Source organism: Phacochoerus africanus, chromosome 1 (genome assembly GCF_016906955.1).
Source record: "Phacochoerus africanus isolate WHEZ1 chromosome 1, ROS_Pafr_v1, whole genome shotgun sequence".
NCBI lineage: Eukaryota > Metazoa > Chordata > Mammalia > Artiodactyla > Suidae > Phacochoerus > Phacochoerus africanus.
The window spans coordinates 108,406,790-108,427,518 of NC_062544.1; the positions used below are offsets into that span (position 1 = coordinate 108,406,790).

General features: G+C 41.3%; 1 protein-coding gene across 1 annotated transcript in view; it reads left to right on the forward strand.

Annotated features, from left to right (window-relative positions):
* KIF15 (kinesin family member 15) overlaps positions 1 to 17,340 on the forward strand; it is a 73,931-nt gene extending 56,591 nt beyond the window's left edge. Inside the window, exons 27-35 of the mRNA XM_047771704.1 lie at positions 350 to 496; positions 988 to 1,089; positions 1,386 to 1,550; positions 4,213 to 4,322; positions 8,093 to 8,165; positions 10,470 to 10,507; positions 15,915 to 16,080; positions 16,323 to 16,454; positions 16,754 to 17,340. Of these exons, the coding sequence (XP_047627660.1) occupies positions 350 to 496; positions 988 to 1,089; positions 1,386 to 1,550; positions 4,213 to 4,322; positions 8,093 to 8,165; positions 10,470 to 10,507; positions 15,915 to 16,080; positions 16,323 to 16,454; positions 16,754 to 16,816 (996 nt within the window). The 3' untranslated portion in view covers positions 16,817 to 17,340. The remainder of the gene's footprint in view (positions 1 to 349; positions 497 to 987; positions 1,090 to 1,385; positions 1,551 to 4,212; positions 4,323 to 8,092; positions 8,166 to 10,469; positions 10,508 to 15,914; positions 16,081 to 16,322; positions 16,455 to 16,753) is intronic.
* Positions 17,341 to 20,729: the final 3,389 nt, after the last annotated feature.

Here is a 20,729-nt window from a genome sequence, read left to right on the forward strand (position 1 = left end):
TATTGGTGAGATGACAGGTAAGCTAGAGACCCTGCCTGGAGTTCTCCCAAGGAAGGAGAGATCAGCTTTGTGAAATTACCTGAGAGTGAGGGGTGAGGGGAGCAGAGGATGGTTAAACCTCAGCTGGAATACTTATATGAATTTATTGTAATATTTATCTTTAGAGCTATTCACTTAAATACTAACTGCCTGGTTTGTCTTGGAATGGATTAGCATACAAGCAGAAAAAAAATAGTTCTCTCCTAGAACTTTCTTAACCTTTAAAAAATCATGCCTAGTAATGATTTGCAGATCCATATCGGAGTACCACAATTAAGAGTCTTCTTCTGTGGGGATTGTCCCCTAACAGAGGGATATGCTTTGTGAGGACCTGGCTCACGCCACTGAACAGCTGAACATGCTCACCGAGGCCTCAAAAAAGCACTCGGGACTTCTGCAGTCCGCCCAGGAGGAGCTGACCAGGAAGGATGCCCTCATCCAGGAGCTACAGCACGAGGTGAGATGTGCTGGGTGGGGAGCAGGAGGACCACATAGTTGTCGAGTTCTCGAGGTCCCTGCTTCAGCTAATTCTCTGCATTCAGAAAGGAGAGCTAGCTGGGCAATGGCTACTGGGGCCATAGGCTGTGGTCTCTTAACAACCTGGTGACACCTGTGGGTTCAGCCTTGCTGAACCCTTGACTCTTGACTCTTGACATGTGCCGGCAAGTTCTTATCCCTGTGGTAAGGTTATGGCTGACATTTATCTTCGTTCTGGCTGATTTTTATATTTCGTAAGTTTTCTCAAATAGCCCTTTGATTATTTGTGAAGCTTTAAAAGAAGGGTGTTTTTAAAATGTAAATAAATTTCTGAGAGAAATTTCAAATTATTAATCACGTCCTGAAAAAAAAAAGTCCATTTCCACATACCTTGGGAAAATGGTCCAATTGGACCATTCGCCCCCATATTATTTTCTAACTTGTAACCTTATATCTGTTTAATTTTTCTAGCTAAACCAAAAGAAAGAGGAAGTAGAGCAGAAGAAGAATGAATATAATTTCAAAATGAGGCAACTGGAACATGTGATGGATTCTGCTGCCAAGTATCCCCAGGTACTTTTTATAAAAAAGAGTGCATTTCAGGTGGAATAAACAATTTTGTGAGTGATAAAAGTTGGAAATTACTAAAACCATAGCTTTATCTTTTTATGGAAAAAAAATTTTCACCAATGCCTTTTACGCTTTTTTGATAAAAAGGTGCCAATGTTTTATTTGTTTTACTTGGAACAAATTAGAATTACAAGCTACATAGCCTGTGTATCTTCTGCATACTTGGCATATACATTTTAAATGAAATCTTTATACCATCATTTCATCAGAAATTATAATGAAATTTGTTTTTATTTTAGAGCCCTAAAACACCACCACATTATCAAACACATTTGGCAAAACTCCTGGAATCTAAAGAACAGGAGATAGAGGACGGGAGAGCCTCCAAGATTTCTTTGCAGCACCTTGTAACAAAGCTAAATGAAGACAGAGAAGTCAAAAATGCTGAAATCCTCAGAATAAAGGTAACTGGTAATTTTTTTTCAATAAATTTAATGTTTCAAAATAAGCAGTTCCTTTCATAGTTACTGAGGATCCAAAATTCAAAAGACACAGAGCTCAAGGGTAGATAGAGAAGAGTTTTCCTCACTCCAAGCTGCCCACTTTGCTGTTCCTAGAGGCTCCCGGTGTAGCCAGTTTATTATTTACCTTCTGAGAGCTTTTCGCTGCCTCTGTAACCAGACATGTAAGTGTTGTCTCCCTGCCCCATTTGTTTTTCCTGCAATGGTGTCATATCATAGAGGCTGCTCCAGCTACTCTCATCGCAGTGCTTTTAGATCTTTTCCAATTTAAAAGCTGAAGGATGTTGTCTCATTGTAGTTTTAAATTCGCCTTTTTCTTATTAGAAGTCAGATTGAACATCTTTTGGGGAGTTTTTTGTTTGTTCTTGGTCTTTTTGTCTTTTAGGGCCTCACCCACGGCATTTGGACGTTCCCAGGCTAGGGGTCCTATCAGAACTGTAGCTACCAACTTGCGCCAGAGCCACAGCAACACGGGATCCAAGCTGTGTCTGCAACCCACACCACAGCTCATGGCAACGCCAGATCTTTAACCCACTGAGTCAGGCCAAGGATCAAACCCACGTTCTCATGGTTGCTAGTGGGGTTCGCTAACCACTAAGCCACAACGGGAACTCCTGGGTTTTTGTTTTTATGAACTATATCCTTTACCCATTTTTCTGTTATTGGACTTTTTCTTTTTTCCCTCTTTTTCCTTCCTTTTTTTGTTGTTGTTATTGTTGTCTTTTGTCTTTTTAGGGCTGTACCCACCCCCAGTAGCATATAGAGGTTCCCAGGCTAGGGGTTGAATTAGAGCTGTAATCGCTGGCCTATACCACAGCCAACAGCAACATCAGATCCAAGCCTCGTCTGTGATATACACCACAGCTCGCAGAAACGCTGGATCCCTAACCCACTAAACAAGGCCAGGGATCAAACCTGGGTCATGGATACTGGTCAGATTCGTTTCCGCTGACTCACAATGGAACTCCTATTGGACTTTTTCTTAATGATATATATTAGATTTGCTTTTCTCTTGTTTACTGTTTCTTTAAACTTCTTTCTGGTGTTTGCCACCCAGTACTTGGGGGTACGGTGTTTGTGTGTAGGGAGAGTGTGTTTAGGGTGGCATTAGGGGTGGGCTGCCTGGGTAGGTGTAGCATAGGTATGGGGGATGTGGGTAGGAAGGATGCAGTACTCCATAGACATTGAGCATTTAGCCTGTGAGCTCAAGGCTCAGCACTGAGTTTTTGCTTGGGAACAAAATTGGATTAGTGTAACAAAATGACACAAAATATAGGAAGAAGGTATCACTCTTAACCTTTGTTTCTCATGGAGGGGATTGTTTCTGGCCTTTTTATTTAAGGTGACTCTCAGTATGCTGCTACCTCAGGAATGTGGTGCTTACTCAGATTGACATGCTGTTGGTTCTTAGAAGAAACTGGGTCAGGTTAAAAGAAATCAAACAATAGATAAGTAGGAGTAAATCAAAAAGAATACTTCTTGCAGGCATATTTGTTTCTTATGGATGGTTATGCTCATGATTTTCAAGTTGGAATTGAATTAGTATTTTGAGGGATGGGCTGTGGCACATCAGTGTTTTAAAAATTAGAATCTATTAAATAGAATTAAATAGGTGTTCCTGCTGTGGTGCAGTGGGTTAAGGATCCGGTATTACCACAGCTTTGGCGTAGGTCACAGTTGTGGTTCAATTTCAGTCCCTGGCCCAGGAACTTCCATATGCCGTGGGTGTGGTCAAAAAAAAGGAAGAATCTGGAGTTCCCATCGTGGCGCAGTGGTTAACGAATCCAACTAGGAACCATGAGGTTGCGGGTTCGGTCCCTGCCCTTGCTCAGTGGGTTAACAATCCGGTGTTGCCGTGAGCTGTGGTGTAGGTCGCAGACGTGGCTCAGATCCCGCGTTGCTGTGGCCCTGGCGTAGGCCGGTGGCTACAGCTCCGATTGGACCCCTAGCCTGGGAACCTCCATATGCCAAGGGAGCGGCCCAAGAAATAGCAAAAAGACAAAAAAAGAAAAAGAAAAAAAGGAAGAATCTTAAATAACAACACTTGCCAAAGTAGAGACTTATCTTTTCTCATAAAAGATTTTTTTTTTTGTCTTTTTGTCTTATTGCTATTTCTTTGGGCCACTCCTGCGGCATATGGAGGTTCCCAGGCTAGGGGTCCAATCGGAGCTGTAGCCACTGGCCTACGCCAGGGCCACAGCAACGCGGGATCCGAGACGCGTCTGCAACCTACACCACAGCTCACGGCAACTCCGGATCGTCAACCCACTGAGCAAGGGCAGGGACCGAACCCGCAACCTCATGGTTCCTAGTCGGATTCGTTAACCACTGCACCACGACAGGAACTCCTCATAAAGGAATTTTAATGAATTATGTGATATTGATAAGAGACTATGTTTGAAATAGTGGGGATGTGAAAATTAATCACATTCTGAACCTCTGAGAGCTTCTCATAATCTGTTTATCCAGTGACACCCAGTGCAGTGTTCTGTGCAGGGAGGGAGGAATTCCTTAAAAGAGGAATACCTGCCTCATCATGGCCTGGGGAGCAAAATGATGCTCACTATAATGTGTTTTCTGAAAACACCTGATTTGCTGTTATTAGGAGCAGTTGTATGAAATGGAAAACTTACGCCTGGAAGCTGAGCAGTTAAGAGAGAAAAACTGGCTCCTGCAAGGTCAGCTGGATGATATTAAAAGACAAAAGGACAGCAGGTGAGAAAGAGCCACCAGAACCCTGTAGGCTAAATCTTGGCCTGTATGGTTGAGTGAATGAGGTCAGAATTGGGTTCACCTCGTGTGAGATGGTTCCCTCTGCTGCAGGAGCTGCTCCATTGGTTGTGTCTCAATCAGGTCTGATGAGGGGGTGGCTTTCCAGAGAGGGGGAGTGAGGCAGTCCCGATCTTGCCCACTCTGTTCACCTTTGTATTGCTGTCGAGCTATTGAAATGAATTTCAAACATGTGAAATGCTTAAATCAAACTGGTGACTTCTATTTGATAAAAGGGTGGGGATGGGGAGCAAAGATGTCAACAAGACAAGGCTCAAGGTTCTGCCTGCAGATCAAGGGAGGATTTTCTCGGTTTTGCTTCATGGCTCCTGGTTGAGGAAAAGCTCCTGGGAGGAGTCTTACAGGGGTGTGTTCCCTTGCGCTGGTGGGTGTTTGGGGGGCTGTTTTGGCCTTGGCACAGGCAGTTTTCTAGTTGTATCTGCTAATGGCACAGCTATGGGACAGCCACACCTAGGCTATGTCCTGTCTCTGACACTTGAAAGTGGTATGATTTGGACATATTTTTAAACCTCTTGGTGCCTCAGTTTCCTTAGTAATAAAGTGAGGAAGATGTTTACTCTCTTGCAAGGTGCTTTAAAGACCAAAGATAATCTGTGTAAATTGCTGGTTACAGTTTGGGAGAGGGGAGTCACTCAGTAACTGGTAGCTATTAAGTAGACAAGGTAGAATTGTAAGTGATCCCACCCCATAGTGAGGGATGGAGATGAGGGTGGCCTGTAAGATTATGCGGCAAGTTGAGCAGGTCAAAGGAGGTCTTTATTTGGGAGAGGAACCCTTGCTGAATTCAGCTTCCCAGATTAAGGGTTCCTCCTGTTCCCACTGTGGTCAGAAAGTCCTTGGCAGCCCCTTTCCCACTCCCGCAGCTCCCCATTCCTGTCCAGAAGCAGCCCTGAGAGGCACCTTCCACATCTAAGCAGATAATTGAGGACAGTAATAATGGCTGTGCTGACACCCTATTCCTAAATGGTTCTCTTCAAGTTTTAGTGAGCATAGGAGATGCTTGTTTTATTAAGATCTCTTGTAGGGATTTCATTTCTCCTTCTGGGTGATTCTGATGCAGGTAGTCCACAGTCTGCTCACCTAGTTTCCATATGCTCCACCCCCATGTCCAGTCACATTAAATTAAAGCATTGTATGGAATACTACTCAGCCATAAAAAAGAATGACATAATGCCATTTGCAGCAATATGGATGGAGCTAGAGAATCTCATACTGAGTGAAATGAGCCAGAAAGACAAAGACAAATACCATATGATATCACTTATAACTGGAATCTAATATCCAGCACAAATGAACATCTCCTCAGAAAAGAAAATCATGGACTTGGAGAAGAGACTTGTGGCTGCCTGATGGGAGGGGGAGGGAGTGGGAGGGATCGGGAGCTTGGGCTTCTCAGACACAACTTAGAATAGATTTACAAGGAGATCCTGCTGAATAGCATTGAGAACTTTGTCTAGATACTCATGTTGCAACAGAAGAAAGGGTGGGGGAAAAAATGTAATTGTAATGTATACATGTAAGGATAACCTGACCCCCTTGCTGTACAGTGGGAAAATTTAAAAAAAAAAAAATTAAAGCATTGTACCTGGTAGACTCTTTTATCAAGAGTTAGTTTGAACATGGAACAAAGAATATTTCCAAATCATTTATAAAACCGTGATTAAACATAGTTTCATAGCCTTATGTTCCTTATATGAGGAGCCACAGAGAACCGTCTTCATGAAAGATTAGAAAATTATAGCCCCTGGGGATTTCCTGTCGTGGCTCAGCGGAAATGAATCTGCCTAGTATCCATGAAAACTCAGGTTTGATCCCTGGCCGCTCTCAGTGGGTTAAGGATCTGGTGTTGCTGTAAGCTGTAGTGTAGGTCGCAGATGAGGCTTGGATCTGATGTTGCTGTGGCTGTGGTGTAGGTCAGCAGCTACAGCTCTGATTCTACCCCTAGCCTGGGAACCTCCATATGCCACTGGGATGGCCCTAAAAAGCAAAGAAAGAAAGAAAGAAAGAAAGAAAAGAAAGGAGTTCCCATCATGCGCAGTAGAAATGAACCGGGCTAGGAACCATGAGGTTGCGGGTTCGATCCCTGGCCTCACTCAGTGGGTTAAGCATCTGGCGTTGCCATGAGTTGTGGTGTAGGTTGCACATGAAGCTGGATCTGGCGTGGCTGTGGCGTAGGCCAGCAGCTGTAGTTCCATTTTCAACCCCTAGCCTGGGAACTTGCATATGCCTCGGGTGCGGCCCTAAATGCCATGGCTGGAGTTCCCATTGTGGCTCAGCAATTTACGAACCTGAACTAGTATCCATAAGGACACCAGTTCAATCCCTGGCCTCCCTCAGTGGGTTAAGGTTCCAGTGTTGCTGTGAGTGCAGTATAGGTCCAAGACGAGTTTTGATCCCAGGTTGCTATAGCTGTGGTGTAAGCTGGCACCTGCAGCTCTGATTCAAACCCTAGACTGGGAACTTCCATATGCCGCAGGTTTGGCCCTAAGAAACAAACAAAAATACTGACATGGTTGCCTTTGCATTGCAACGCCCCAGTTGTATAGCTGTGGTAGGGACCAGAGGGCACCCAAAGCCTAGAATTTTGCTATCTGGCCCTTGACAGAAAACCCAGCCTCTAGATTAGAGAACAGAAAACATATCTGCAATAATGATTTTAGGTGTTTTCCTAATTATCATTTTTATCTAGGCTGTCGGATTGATTAAGTGGAAGAAATTCATGTACCTTCTGTTTTCCTTCAAGAAATTATCTTTTACTCAGCAGTGAGAGAGATTCCTAGAGAAGCCTATGTCATTCAGGCAGGTTTTCTAGGGAGTGTCTCCAATCCAGGGGCTGTCCACAGAAACTCAATTTACTATCCCTATCTGGTCCAGCTCACAGAGGTGATCTTACATTAATCAGATTCTCATGCTACTGATGTATAATCTATCATGTAACTTTTTTTTTCTGTCTTTTTGCCTTTTCTAGGGCCGCACCCACGGCATATGGAGGTTCCCAGGCTAGGGGTCTAATCGGAGCTATAGCCGCCAGCCTACACCAGAGCCATAGCAACACGGGATCCGAGCCGCGTCTGCAACCAACACCACAGCTCACGGCCATGCTGGATCCTTAATCCACTGAGCAAGGCCAGGGATCGAACCTGCAACCTCATGGTTCCTAGTCAGATTCGTTAGCCACTGCACCATGACGGGAACTCTGTAATTTTCTTATATGGAGGAACATTTCTTTTTCATGGAGAGATTTATGTCTGGTGCTCAGACAGTTTCCTTCAGGTGTGCATGGGAAGCCAGACTGTCATCAGAAAATTGCCAGCTGGACCATCAAGTCCAAAGCAAGGGGGTCAGGGTGATAGCAGAAGTTCTATGGGCTAGGCCAGCCCAGGGAGCCCCACCCACCCGCCAACTAATCACATTCATGCCAAGCAACTGGACTGCCCTTTCTCTCAGCCCTATTTTGCTCACATATGATCTTCAGATGGACTGCTCTTGACCAAGTTAATACTTTACTTTCAAACAAAGTGCTTTATTTCATTCTCATGTATTGGTCATGTTTATCAACTGTGCTAATTTGACGTAATCGCCATAGAATTAGCTTTTCTTTGCACGCCTTGGCACTGCTACATACAATAGATATGAAATTAATGCTTGAATATACTTGACAGTGTTTTCCTGTCCTCCCTTTCTAACCTATGCAGTGAACAGAATCATTCGGACAGTCAGCTGCTGAAGAATGAACAAGAAGAAATGATCAAAGAAAGACTTGCTAAAGTATGTTAGAAATCATTTTATTATTGAAAATTTGGGGGGTGTTTTTGTATTCCCACTATGAAGTTTAACATTTGCCATCAGTATTTAGCTATGGCTGAGAATTAAAAGTAAATTTGTCTTCATGTCTAGATGGTAGACCAACCTCCTGCTCAGAGTTCTACATTTAGACACAAGTATCAAGTGCATATTTAAGGCCTTAAAAGGGCACAATACATGAAGTATTGTAAATAGATACAATACTTAGGTACATGTGCGTGTAGCTGGGATTGTGGAAAAGAATGTTGCTTTTTTTTTTAATTAAGTCTTGTTGATTTATAATATTGTATTAGTTTCTGGTATACAGCAAAGTGATTCAAACACATACATATACACACACATATTCTTTTCCATTATGGGTTATTATAGGATATTAAATATGGTTCCCTGTGCTATACAGTAAGACCTTGCTGTTTATTTTATGTAAAATAATTTGTGTCTATTAATATCAAACTCCTAATTTATTCTTCCCCCACCCCTTTCTCCTTTGGTAACCATACATTTGTTTTCTACAAATGTCTGTTTGCTTCTGATTTGTAGGTAAGTTCATTTGTGTCATATTTTAGATTTCACATATAAGTGATAGCATATGGCATTTGTCTTTGATTTACTTCACTTAGTATGATAATCTCTAGGTCTATCCATGTTGCTTCAGATGGTATTATTTCATTCTTTTTATATAGACCACATTTTCTTGTTCTTTTTCTTTTTTTTTTAATTGAAGTATAGTTGATTTACAATGTCCTAATTTCTGCTATTCAGCAAAGGAATTCAGTTATACATACATATATATTCTTTTTAATATTATTTTCCATTATGATTTATCATAGAATATTGAATATAGCTCCCTGTGCTATACAGTAGGACCTTGTTGCTTATCCCCTCCATGTATAATAGCTCACATCTGCTAACCCCAACCTCTCACTGCATCCTTCCCTTAGCCCCCTCCCCCTTGGCAATCACAAGGTTGTTTTCTATGTCTGTGAATCTGATTCTATTTCATAAATAGGTTCATTTGTGTCATATTTTATTCTACCTATAAGTGATAGCATATGGTATTTGTCTTGTTCTTTCTGACTTAGTATTATATCTATAGTTGCATCCATGTTGTTGCGAATGGCATGTTTTTGTCCTTTTTGTGGCTGAGTAGTATTCCTGTGTGTGTGTCTACATATATATACCGCATCTTCTTTATCCATTCATCTCTCGATAGACTTTTAGGTTCTTTCCATGTCTTGGCCATTTTGAATAGTACTGCTATGAACATAGAGGTGCATGTATCCTTTCAAATTATAGTTTTTTTCTGGATGTATGCCCAGGAGTGGGATTGCTGGATCCTATGGTAATGCCATCCTTAGTTTTCCGAGGAACTTCCATACTGCTTTCCATAGTAGCTGTACCAGTTTATATTCCCATCAACACTGTAGGAGGGTTTCCTTTTCTTCACACACTCTCTAGCACTTGGTATTTGTAGACTTTTTAATGATGGCCATTCTGACCAGTGTGAGGTTGTACTTCATTGTAGTTTTGATTTGTATTCCTCTAATCTGCCCACATTTGTGGCATATGGAATTTCCTGGGCTAGGGATGGAATCTGAGTCAGAGCTGCAAGCTATACCTCAGCTGCAGAAACCCCTGGATGGATCCATAATTCACTGTGCCTGGCCAGGTCAAACTAGCACCTCCACCGAGACAAGCTGACTCATTAAACCACTGTGCCACAGTGGGAACTCCAGATACCGAACATTTTTTCATGTGCCTGTTTCATTTGTATTTCTTCTTTGGAGAAATGTCCTTTTAGGTCTTATGCCCATTTTTCAATTGAGTTGTTTGTTTGTTTTTATTGTTCAGTTGTATCAGCTGTTTGTATATGTTGGAAATTAAGCAAATTCTTGGTCACATCTTTTCAAACATTTTCTTCCATTCTTTAGATTGCCTTTTCATTTTGTTTGTAGTTTCCTTTGTTGTCCAAAAGCTTGTAAGTTTGACTAGATCTCATTTGTTTATTTTTGTTTTTTCTATTGCCTTGGGGGCCTGGCCTAAGAAAACAATCCACATCTTCTTTATCCATTTATCTGTTAATGTACAATTAGTTGCTTTCATGTCTTAGCTATTGTAAATTGTGCTGCTATGGACATGGGGGTGCATGTATCTAAAAGAATGTTGCTTTAAAATGAGGGAGAGTAGGCTGGTTTGCTTTAGTTTTTTGTTTAGTGATACTAAGAATTAAAGCTTTTTTTTTCTTTTTTTTAAAAAATCTTCTTATAGAATAAATTGGTCGAAGAAATGATGAAAATGAAAGCAGAGTAAGTACACTTTTTTGTAATTCAAGTTCTTGGGTTTTTTTTATTTGTTTTGTTTTGGTTTTGTTTTTTTGGCTTTTTAAGGCTGAACCTGAGGCATATGGAAGTTCCCAGGCTTGAGGCTGAATTGGAACTGCACCTTCCAGCCACAGCCACACAGTGGCAGCATCTGAGCTGCATCGGTGGCCAAACCACAGCTCATGGCAACACTGGATACTTAACCCACTGAGCAAGGCCAGGGATCAAACTCACATCTTCATGGATACTAGTTGGGTTTGTTACTGCTATGCCACAATAGAAACTCCCTTTTTTATTTTATTTTATCTTATTTTACTTTATTTTTCTTATAGTTGATTTACAATGTTGTGCCAATTTCTGCTGTTCAGCAAAGTGAATCTGTCATACATATATATAGATTCTTTTTTTCACATCATCTCCTATCATGTTTTATCACAAGAATCTTGGATATAGTTCCCTGTGCTATACAATAGGACCTCATTGCTTATCCATTCTAAATGTAATATTTTGCATCTGCTAATCCCAAACTCCAGTGCATCCCACTCCCTCCCCGTCTCCCTTGGCAACCACAAGTATATTCTCCATTTCTGTGAATCTGTTTCTATTCAGTAGATAGCTTTGTATGTGCCGTATTTTATATGCTATATATATGTGATATCACATGGTGTTTGTCTTTTTCTGACTTCACTTAATATGAGAATCTCTAGTTGCATCCATGTTGCTCCAAATGGCATTATCTTGTTCTTTTTATGGCTGAGTAGTATTCTATTGTGTATATATGTATCTTTATCTCTTCATCTGTTGATGGACATTTAAGTTGTTTCCATGTCTTGGCTATTGTGAATAGTGCTGCTATGAACATAAGGGTGCATGTATCTTTTCGAATTACAGTTTTGTCTGTGTATATGCCCAGCAGTGGGATTGCTGGATTGTATGGTAGTTCTATATTTAGTTTTCTGAGGAACCGCCATACTATTTTCCATAGTGGTTTTCTTTATTAATACCTATCTATTCCTCTAAAGGAAGAAATGTTTATTATATCCACAAGGTAAGGTACTTTTTATTTTCTAAAATAGTATATGAGAACATAATAGATGTTTACACAATTATTTTCTTAAATACCACTTACTAAAGGGCTTCCTCATGTGAAGCCATTCCAAAAAAAAAAAAAAACAAATTAGTGCCAGGAAAAGCTTAGCTTCCCTGGGGGAATTGATGAGTCCATTCTCCTCATGGACAATGAGAACATAACTGACCAGTTTTCCTTCTCATTTTTGGATTCCTCTGATTTAAAACCTTGAGGTCTATAATTTCTATCAAGTTGAAAATAAGTAAACTGGTTGGTATTAACAAAGAGTAAAATATTGAGAAAAATCTTGTACTCTCTAAACAGAATGGATCGCATCAGGAATAGAGGTCCTCAAATATTTTCTCTTGTTTTACCTCCTAAAAGAATTTTGAGGAGTTCCTGCTGTGGCACAATGGATTAAGGATCCATTGTTGCCTTGTAGGTCTCAACTGTGGCTCACATTCAGTCTCTGGCCCAGGAACTTCCATATGCCACGGGTGTGGCTAACAAATATTTACAAAAAGAGGAAATTTGAAATACCCTGTACCTTCTTGCTTTTCTTTTTTTTAAGGGCCACACTTGCAGTATGTGGAAATTCCCAGGCTCCCAGGCTAGAGGTCAGATTGGATCTACAGCTGCTGGCCTACACCACAGCCATAGCAACGTGGGAACCGAGCCATGTCTGTGACCTACACCACAGCTCACGGCAACGCCAGATCCTTAACCCACTGTTTGAGGCCAGGGATTGAACCCACATCCTCATGGATACTAGTTGGTTCATTAACTGCTGAGCCACAAAGGGAACTCCCTCTTGCACATTTTTGGAGTTGACTTTATGTTTAAAATACTTCATTGTAAGTTTAAATTGCTGCAAAGGATAGAAGTTTCAAGGTACTGAAAATGATGACATTTAAAAATATAGCTATTATGGTGTTTTTTAAAAGTATCCAACTGACTTGGTATTGTCTATCCATTTAAAAAATACATGAGTGGGGAATTCCCTTTGGTCTAGTGGTTAGAATTCAGCACTTTAACTGCTATGGCCCAGGTTTGATCCCTGGTCTGGGAACTGAGATCCTATATCAAGCTGCTACAAGCCACTGCCAGAAAAATTCCTTTTTTGTCTGAATTTAAGTTTCATCCTATACCCATGCAGAATTTAATATATTGTTTTGAAAATTTTTGTTGATTGATTGCCCTGTCGTATAACTTGGCGTTGAAAATATGTATGCAAATTACAAGTAATTTGTAAAAGTTTATTGTATTTATTTGGCTGTATTATATTTTTCTGCATCGAATATTCATTACAATTATTAATCACACTATCCTGAACTTACTGTAAATTCTTATAAATAATTTTTATACTAGTGAAAATGTAGTGGAAATTCATCTCTTAATGCATTTTATCTTAATGACTTTTCTTCAGTTAGCTCAATCTGTTCCACTTAATTCTGGAGTGAGACAGCATTCATTACCAATTCTATTCCTCCTTTTTTTGTTTTCATAGATGTAAATGCTGAAAAACCTTATTCACATAGTAAGCGAATGGCAATGGAAGTTTTTTAAGAATACTGTCATTCAGTTATTTGAACCCCACCCAAGTTAATATACCAAAAATTACATAAAAATTCTTTTTAATGATCAGCGAACAGAGACCACTCAGGAGTTCTCATCATGGCTCAGCAGAAATGAATCTGACTAGCATCCGTGAGATTGCAGGTTCGATCCCTGAACTTGCTTAGTGGGTTTAAGGATTCGGTGTTGCCCTGAGCTGTGGCCTATGTCACTGATGTGGCTTGGATCTAGCGTTGCTGTTGCTGTGGTATAGGCCAGCATCTGTAACTCCTATTCGACCCCTAGCCTGGGAACCTCCATATGCCGTGGGTATGGGCCTAAAAAGCAAAACAAAAACAGAGACCACTCAACTTGTAAAAGAGTTGTTACACAGTTATTGAGTTATTTGCTTCATAGATTCACAGAGTATAGATATGGAGCAAACCTTTGTTAAACACTTTAATCTACATATGGGCAGTATGGGGATATCTCCCAGCCAGCTAGTTGTAGGACTGGACAGAAATCTGGATTACTTATAGGATCTATGAGAATCCGGATGGACAATTTGTAGAATTGTAGCTCTTTTATTTTTTTTTCAAGTTCTTTTGAAGTGTGGTTGATTTATAAGGTTGTAATAATTTCTCTGTATGAGAAAGTGATACAGATACACATGTACACACACATCCATTCTTTCTCAGATTCTTTTTCCACATAGGTTATCACAGAATATTGGGTAGTCACAGAATATTGGGTAGAGTTCCCTGTGCTATACCACTGGTCGCTGTTGGCCACTCATTCCATATATCTCAGTGTGCATATATGCCAGTTCCAAACCCCTAGTCCATCACTTCCTCACATAGTTCTTTTAGAAATAATATCCATTTGAGACCTTCTAGCAGGAAGAATAAAAGCTATCTAAGCTGCAATGTAATTTATTTTTATGACCTAGTAACCAAGATTCTCACTGATACACTGTGCCTGGAACATACTGAAGCCCACACTGTGGCAAAGTGAAGCAATTTCCAGAAACTGGCACAGGGTTTTATCAGTCCCAACCTACAGCAGCAATTTTAAACATTGTGTTATCCATACATGTGTGTGAGGATGCTTTGAAAAGCTACAAAGACCTGAATACCAAGCTAACAGTGGTGTTAGACAGATGTTTCATTTCACAGGACAAGAGTTCTGGAGGTGCACTGACTCAGTGATGCCATCATTGACCTAGACCTTTCCCATTCTGCTTTTGGTACTCTTGCTTGTGACCTCTTGGCTACAAGATGGCTGCTACAGGAGTTCCCGTTGTGGCTCAGTGGTAACAAACCTGACTTGTATCCATGAGGATGTGGGTTCGATCCCTGGCTTTGCTCAGTGGGTTAAGGATCCAGCGTTGCTGTGAGCTGTGGTGTAGGTTACAGACGCAGCTTGGATCTGGTATTGCTGTGGCTGTGGTGTAGGATGGCAGCTACGACCTCTAGCCTGGGAACTTCCATATGTCTTGGGTTCGGCCCTAAAAAGACGGACAGACAGACAGACAGACACACACCCACACACACACATATGCTACAGCTCCAAAAAAGACAGACAGACAGACACACACACACACCTGCTACAGCTCCAAAAAAGACACACACACACACACACACCCCCTCTGCTAGAGCTCCAAACAACTTAAGAGGATCACAGCTTGCAGTGAGGTAGGTTCAGAGGGGCTTTCTTTTCTCAGGGAAAAAAACTCCCAAAAACCCTCAAAACCCAGTCTGCATCTCTTTAGCCAGAATTAGCACACCGGCAGGGCAAGCTGAGAAAACCAGTATCTGGCAGTGGGTTGAGATAACCAGGATCAGCTTAGACTAGTTGTTATTTACTAATATTTGGGAACTGTGTGTGCTTTTCCTCTCCCTCCCTTCTCCAGATAAACTGAGTTTTTATAAACAGCAGGGGATTGGCTATTGGGTAGACAACTGTAGTGTCTGCCATGCCACAAAGCCTTTTCATCGAACTAAAGCAAAATACATTAGACAAATGCACAACAGCTATGCATTTGTAAATTCAAATTTACAAATGAATTACCGGGACATCAGTGCCCTCGTCCTCACACTGTCCTCCTGAAGTTCCACAGAAAGTAATCTGAAAACAACTGCCTTAGAAATTGTTGGCCTTACATGATGTTTTACATCACATAAGTCACCAACAGTCTATTCCCTATGCATTGAAAAATAAAAAGCATTTGTTTCTTTGGGAAGCTTATAGGGTTCAGTTAGTTTTGTGAAATTCTATGTAATTGTTTAGTAACCCTTGTAAAAATGTTTCTTTGGGGAGTTCCTGTAGTGGCTCAGCAGTAACGAACTCGACTAGTATCCATGAGAACGCGATTTCGATCCCTGGCCTCACTCAGTGTGTTAAGGATCTGGCGCTGCTGTGAGCTGTGGTGTAGGTGGCAGACGTGGCTTGGATCCTGTGTTGCTGTGGCTGTGGTGTAGGCCAGCAGCTACCGCTCCGAATTAGCCCTTAGCCTGGGAACCTCCATATGCTTCGGGTGAGGCCTTAAACAGCAAAAAAAAAAGTTTCTTGTCTTTTCAAATGATAGTTGCACAAAGTGTCTAAATTCTAAATAGCACATCCTTGAGGAAATGACTAGTGTCCCACTATCTGAGAGGTGGGGTGAACATTAGTAATACTTTCTGCACTTGGGTGAGAAATGTCTGATTTGAGTACTGTTTTGTATTTATGTTCTTTTGGGATATGATGATGTGATAGTTACTGTTACAGCCTAGAAGAGCTCCAGAGTACGCTTCAGAACAAAGAAACCGACTACCTTAAAATGACTGAGGAAATCGAACGAGTCAGAACTTTGGAGTCTAAAGCATTCCAGGAAAAGGAACAACTGAGATCCAAGCTGGAGGAATTATATGAAGAAAAGGAGAGAACATGCCAGGTGCATTTGCATGTTGGTGTTTTCTGAACTTAGGACACATGAGTTAACAGAGCCAAGCAGTGTGACTGGGTATTTTGCAGTTCAGAGTTGCTCTAGTGCACGCTGGGGTGTGGGATCACGAAAGCTGGGAACCTGGGCTCTGTCCTTCCCTCCCTGTGCTCCTGGAACGTATGAAATAATGTTATTTTAAAAGAAAAATTAAAAGCAGCTCATTCCCCTTCCCTGGATTGATTTACCTGCAGGAGATGGAAATGTTACGGAAGCAGGTGGAATGTCTTGCTGAGGAAAATGGAAAGTTGGTAGGTCACCAAAACCTGCACCAGAAGATCCAGTATGTGGTGCGGCTAAAGAAGGAAAACGTCAGGCTTGCTGAGGTGAACTCATGAAAACTATTCTGAATAAATTCATTCTGCCTTTTAAATGATTATATTATTGTTAGATCACCTGTTTTCAGGGAACCTCCTGAATTTAAAAAAAAGTTCAGTTATTTCTATTCCAAATGTAATTCAGTTATACACATGAGATTCTTGTTTATGAGATCATTGTTTACTGTGGGTAGTTTATAAATGGAAAATTCTTGGAAATTTAAACTTAATGAATGCCAAGAATAACTCTTCCCTGTAAGAATTAGAGCCTTATATTTTTTTCTTCTCCTTTTCTTAAAAATTACCAGGAGTCAGAGAAGTTGCGTGCTGAAAATGTATTTTTAAAAGAAAAGCAAAAGAGTGAATTGTAAGGATCCTGATCAACTACCTACTTTGGACATTTTTTTCCTCTTATAAAAGTAAGACCTACCTTTGTCCACTTAGTAGTACTGAATTAAGAACCATAGCTATTAAACTGTGTATATGGTGGGGAGGGGCTACCCCTCAAGTTTCTGATGGACACTCCACATCCTACACACCTGTGGCAGCTGGCAATCTGCTGTTAGAGGTTACCACCCCATTTCAAAGCTTTAAATCAACTGTAAATACCAGGAAAACCTTCTGCCTTTTAAAAATAAAAGCCTGTAGCTGAGGTTTTACAGTATGTCGCTAGATCATTTTTTGCTTCGATACTGCCATAATCGTCTTTAAATTGTACATCAGAAGCTCCAACAATATGCAGTGCTTCTAAAACTTGCAGAAAGGTTACTGACTGCCCAGTGTGTATGAATAGCAAACTTGTTAATATAGACTATTTTTGTATTCCAACTTAAAGTGTTTTCATGAGCCCTTTTTATGACTGTAAATGTGACTATTTTTCAAAATGTAATAAAATCTTTTATTTTTGAAAAAATTATTATAGTTGATTTACAATGTTCTGCCTATTTCTGCTGTACAGCATAGTGACCCAGTTATATATATATATATATATATATATATATATATATATATATATATACTTTTTTTTCTCATATTATCCACTATCCTGTTCCATCACAAGTGATTGGATATAGTTCTCTGTGCTATACAGCAGGATCCCATTGCTCATCTCCAAATGCAATAGTTTGCATCTATTAACCCCAGACTCCCCCCTTCCCCCCCGCCCCCGCCCTGGCTAACACAAGTCTGTCCTCCATGTCCATGATCTGTTTCTGTTTTGTAGATAGACCATTTGTGCCATATTTTAGACTCCACATACCAAAATGTAATAAAATCTTTTAAAAATAAGCATTATAATAAAGTGACTTACAGTGTTCATTTACTCGCTCAACCACCATGTACTTATTGAGCAACTACTATATGCTAGACACAGGTCATCAGTGAACAAAGCAAACAGTAACCCTGTCCTCAAGGAACTTCTGTATATCAGCACTTTATTCCTTTTTATTGTAATTTTCCATTGTATGGACCCTCTACATTTTACTTACCATTTAATGAACATTTTGTTACCGAACCAAACTGGGATCCACTCACACATATGCAGGAAAGTCAATCTGCGAACACTGGGTTGTGGTCAAGGAAAGTGAAACATTTTTTGCAGGGTGCCAAGCAAAGCATGTATGACACCTAGTGCTCAAAAAGCCCAAAGTCTGGAGTTCCCTGGTGATGCAGTGGGTTGAGGATCTGGCGTTGTCACTGCTGTGGCTTGGGTTCGATCCCTGGCTTGAGAATTTTTGCATGTCGTGGGTACAGCTGAAACAAGGGAAGGAAGGAAGAGAAAGGGAGGGAAGGAAGGAAGGAAGATTTTTTTTAAAAAAAAGCACAAACTCCCTTATGGGTTTCACAAAGTAAAGCACTTTTTTAAGGCATAGTGAGGGAGAGGCGTCCAGGGTTTGTGATCAGCTGGTGCCCAATACTATGATTGCAAAAAGCCAGAACCCAGGGAATACGGGGATCTTAGTCATCCTGGTAACTCTGCTGCCTAGAACAGATCTGGCCCAGAATATTACATGCTCATTTGTTTAACTAAACAAAAAAGGGCAGAAATATGGACACAAAGTGAAAAGAGAGAGGAAGAGATTAGGTAAGGTTGGAAGGAGGGCATGAGACAAGACATTCACTCCCTAGGTTGTCACAGGCCACACCCATCCCTACTGTCTCATAGTGGGTGTGGGGGAACATCACAAATTTAAATTCCCTGCTTGGCCCTTAAAGTCCCTTTAAATTTGTGACTTTAGCTTGAATGGGTCTCCCAGAACTCAATAGGTCATCTTTTGTCCGTAAGCCATATTTGAGGTTTGTTCTCATTGCCTTTTTTTTTTTTTTTTTTTTTTCAGGGCTGCATCTGCAGTATATGAAAGTTTCCAGGCTAGGGTTGAATCAGAGCTGCAGCTGCCAGCAGCTTACACCACAGCCACAGCAACGTGAGATCCAAGCTGTGTCTACTACCTTCACCACAACCCACAGTAATGCTGGATCCTTGACCCACTGAGCAAGGCCTCATGGGTACTGGCTGGATTTGTTACTGCTAAGCCACAACAGGAACTCCTCTCATTGCTTTTAAAATAAATATGGGGGAGTTCCCGTCGTCGCTCAGCGGTTAATGAATCCAACTAGGAACCATGAGGCTGGCCTTGCTCAGTGGGTTAAGGATCCGGTGTTGCCGTGAGCTGTGGTGTAGGTTGCAGACACAACTTGGGGCTTGGAACTGGTGTTGCCGTGAGCTGTGGTGTAGGTTCGGCGGCTACAGCTCCGATTAGACCCCTAGCCTGGGAACCTCTATATGCCGTGGATGCAGCCCTAAAAAGATAAATAAATAAATAAATAAGGGATGAGGTATTCCTTCTCTTTCATACTCCCAGTTCAGGGTGCTCTAGTTAGCACCATGGTGATGTTAGCAACTTTTTAAATGTTACTTATCTTTTATCATCAAATCATAGTTTGTAAATCACACATTAGTAGCAAGGACATGAGCTGGTCACAATATCAGGCACTTTGGCAGGAACAAAGAAGGGAAACATGCATGACTTCTGTCTGTGGGAGCCCAATTAGGCATGTGTGTGCTGAAGACAATGGTCAGTTACAACCTTAGTGTGGTCCCTGAGGCTGCAGCATTAGCACCATCTGGGAGTCTCCTAGAAATGCAGAACCTGAATCCAGCTCCAGATCTGAATTGGCATCTTCATTTTAACAAGATTGCTAGCAGGTGATAGGTGTGCACACAGGAGCTTTTGTCCAGGAGACAGGAATCACTTTCCAGCAGGGTTTCCAAGGATGGTATCAATTCAACCATCATCACCAGAACAAGACCTTGTGCTAGGCACTAGGGACCTAGGGAGGAAAGACATGTGCCCTTGCCCTCAAGGAGCTTGCAGGCTAACATGGAGTCAGACATACAACCACGGGACTGTTGCAAAGAGAGCAAAGTCAAGTCAGCTTTACAGAGGAAGTGACTCTGAGATGCTCAACATGTAGTGCTAATACAGGCATCTTTTGTTCTAAGAAAACTCCTTATAAAGTATGCAGAATTGATCCAGTGCAAACTCTTAGGTGTAAAGCGAAACAAAGCCTAAAAGGACAAAAAATCAGCATAGCCCAGCTAAATCCAGACTTGCAGACTCCTTATCAAACAGGCTCATGTAACAGAGTGAGTTCCCTAGAACAAAGATAGCCCCAAGGCTGCAGACTACATGGCTCAACAAAACGACCCCCGTCTATAAAAACCAAGCACTCCCTTACTGGGGGAGTTTAAGTCTTACTTGCTCAAGAGCTCCCAACTGATTTGTTGGTTAATAAACTCTGCTTGCAATCTCATTACTCCAGCCTCTGCCTCCTTCCCCGCCATTCTAACAAATACCACTTGATTTCTCGTAGGTTTCAAGTTAACATAAGAGCTTTCCAAGGGGATTGTCTTTGAGGTGGGGTTCACACGGCTTTGTTCAGTGGCATGATGCCTCTCAGCCTCGATTTTTTTCAGCTGTAAAATGGGATAGTTTATACCACATAGGAATTATCAGGGTTATCCATGTTTTTATTGGTGCCACAAAGCCACCTTGTGAGAGAAGATGGCAAGTAAGGACTGAATGGAAAAAAAGAATGCCATGCAGTGTGAAATCATGTTTAGAAAAAAGGCCCCAGAGTTCCCGTTGTGGTGCAGTGGAAATGAATCTGACTAGTATCCATGAGGATGCGGGTTTGATCCCCGGCCTGCTCAGTGGGTCAGGAATCTGCCATTACTGTGAGCTGTGGAGTAGGTCACAGATGCAGCTCAGATCAGTGCTGCTG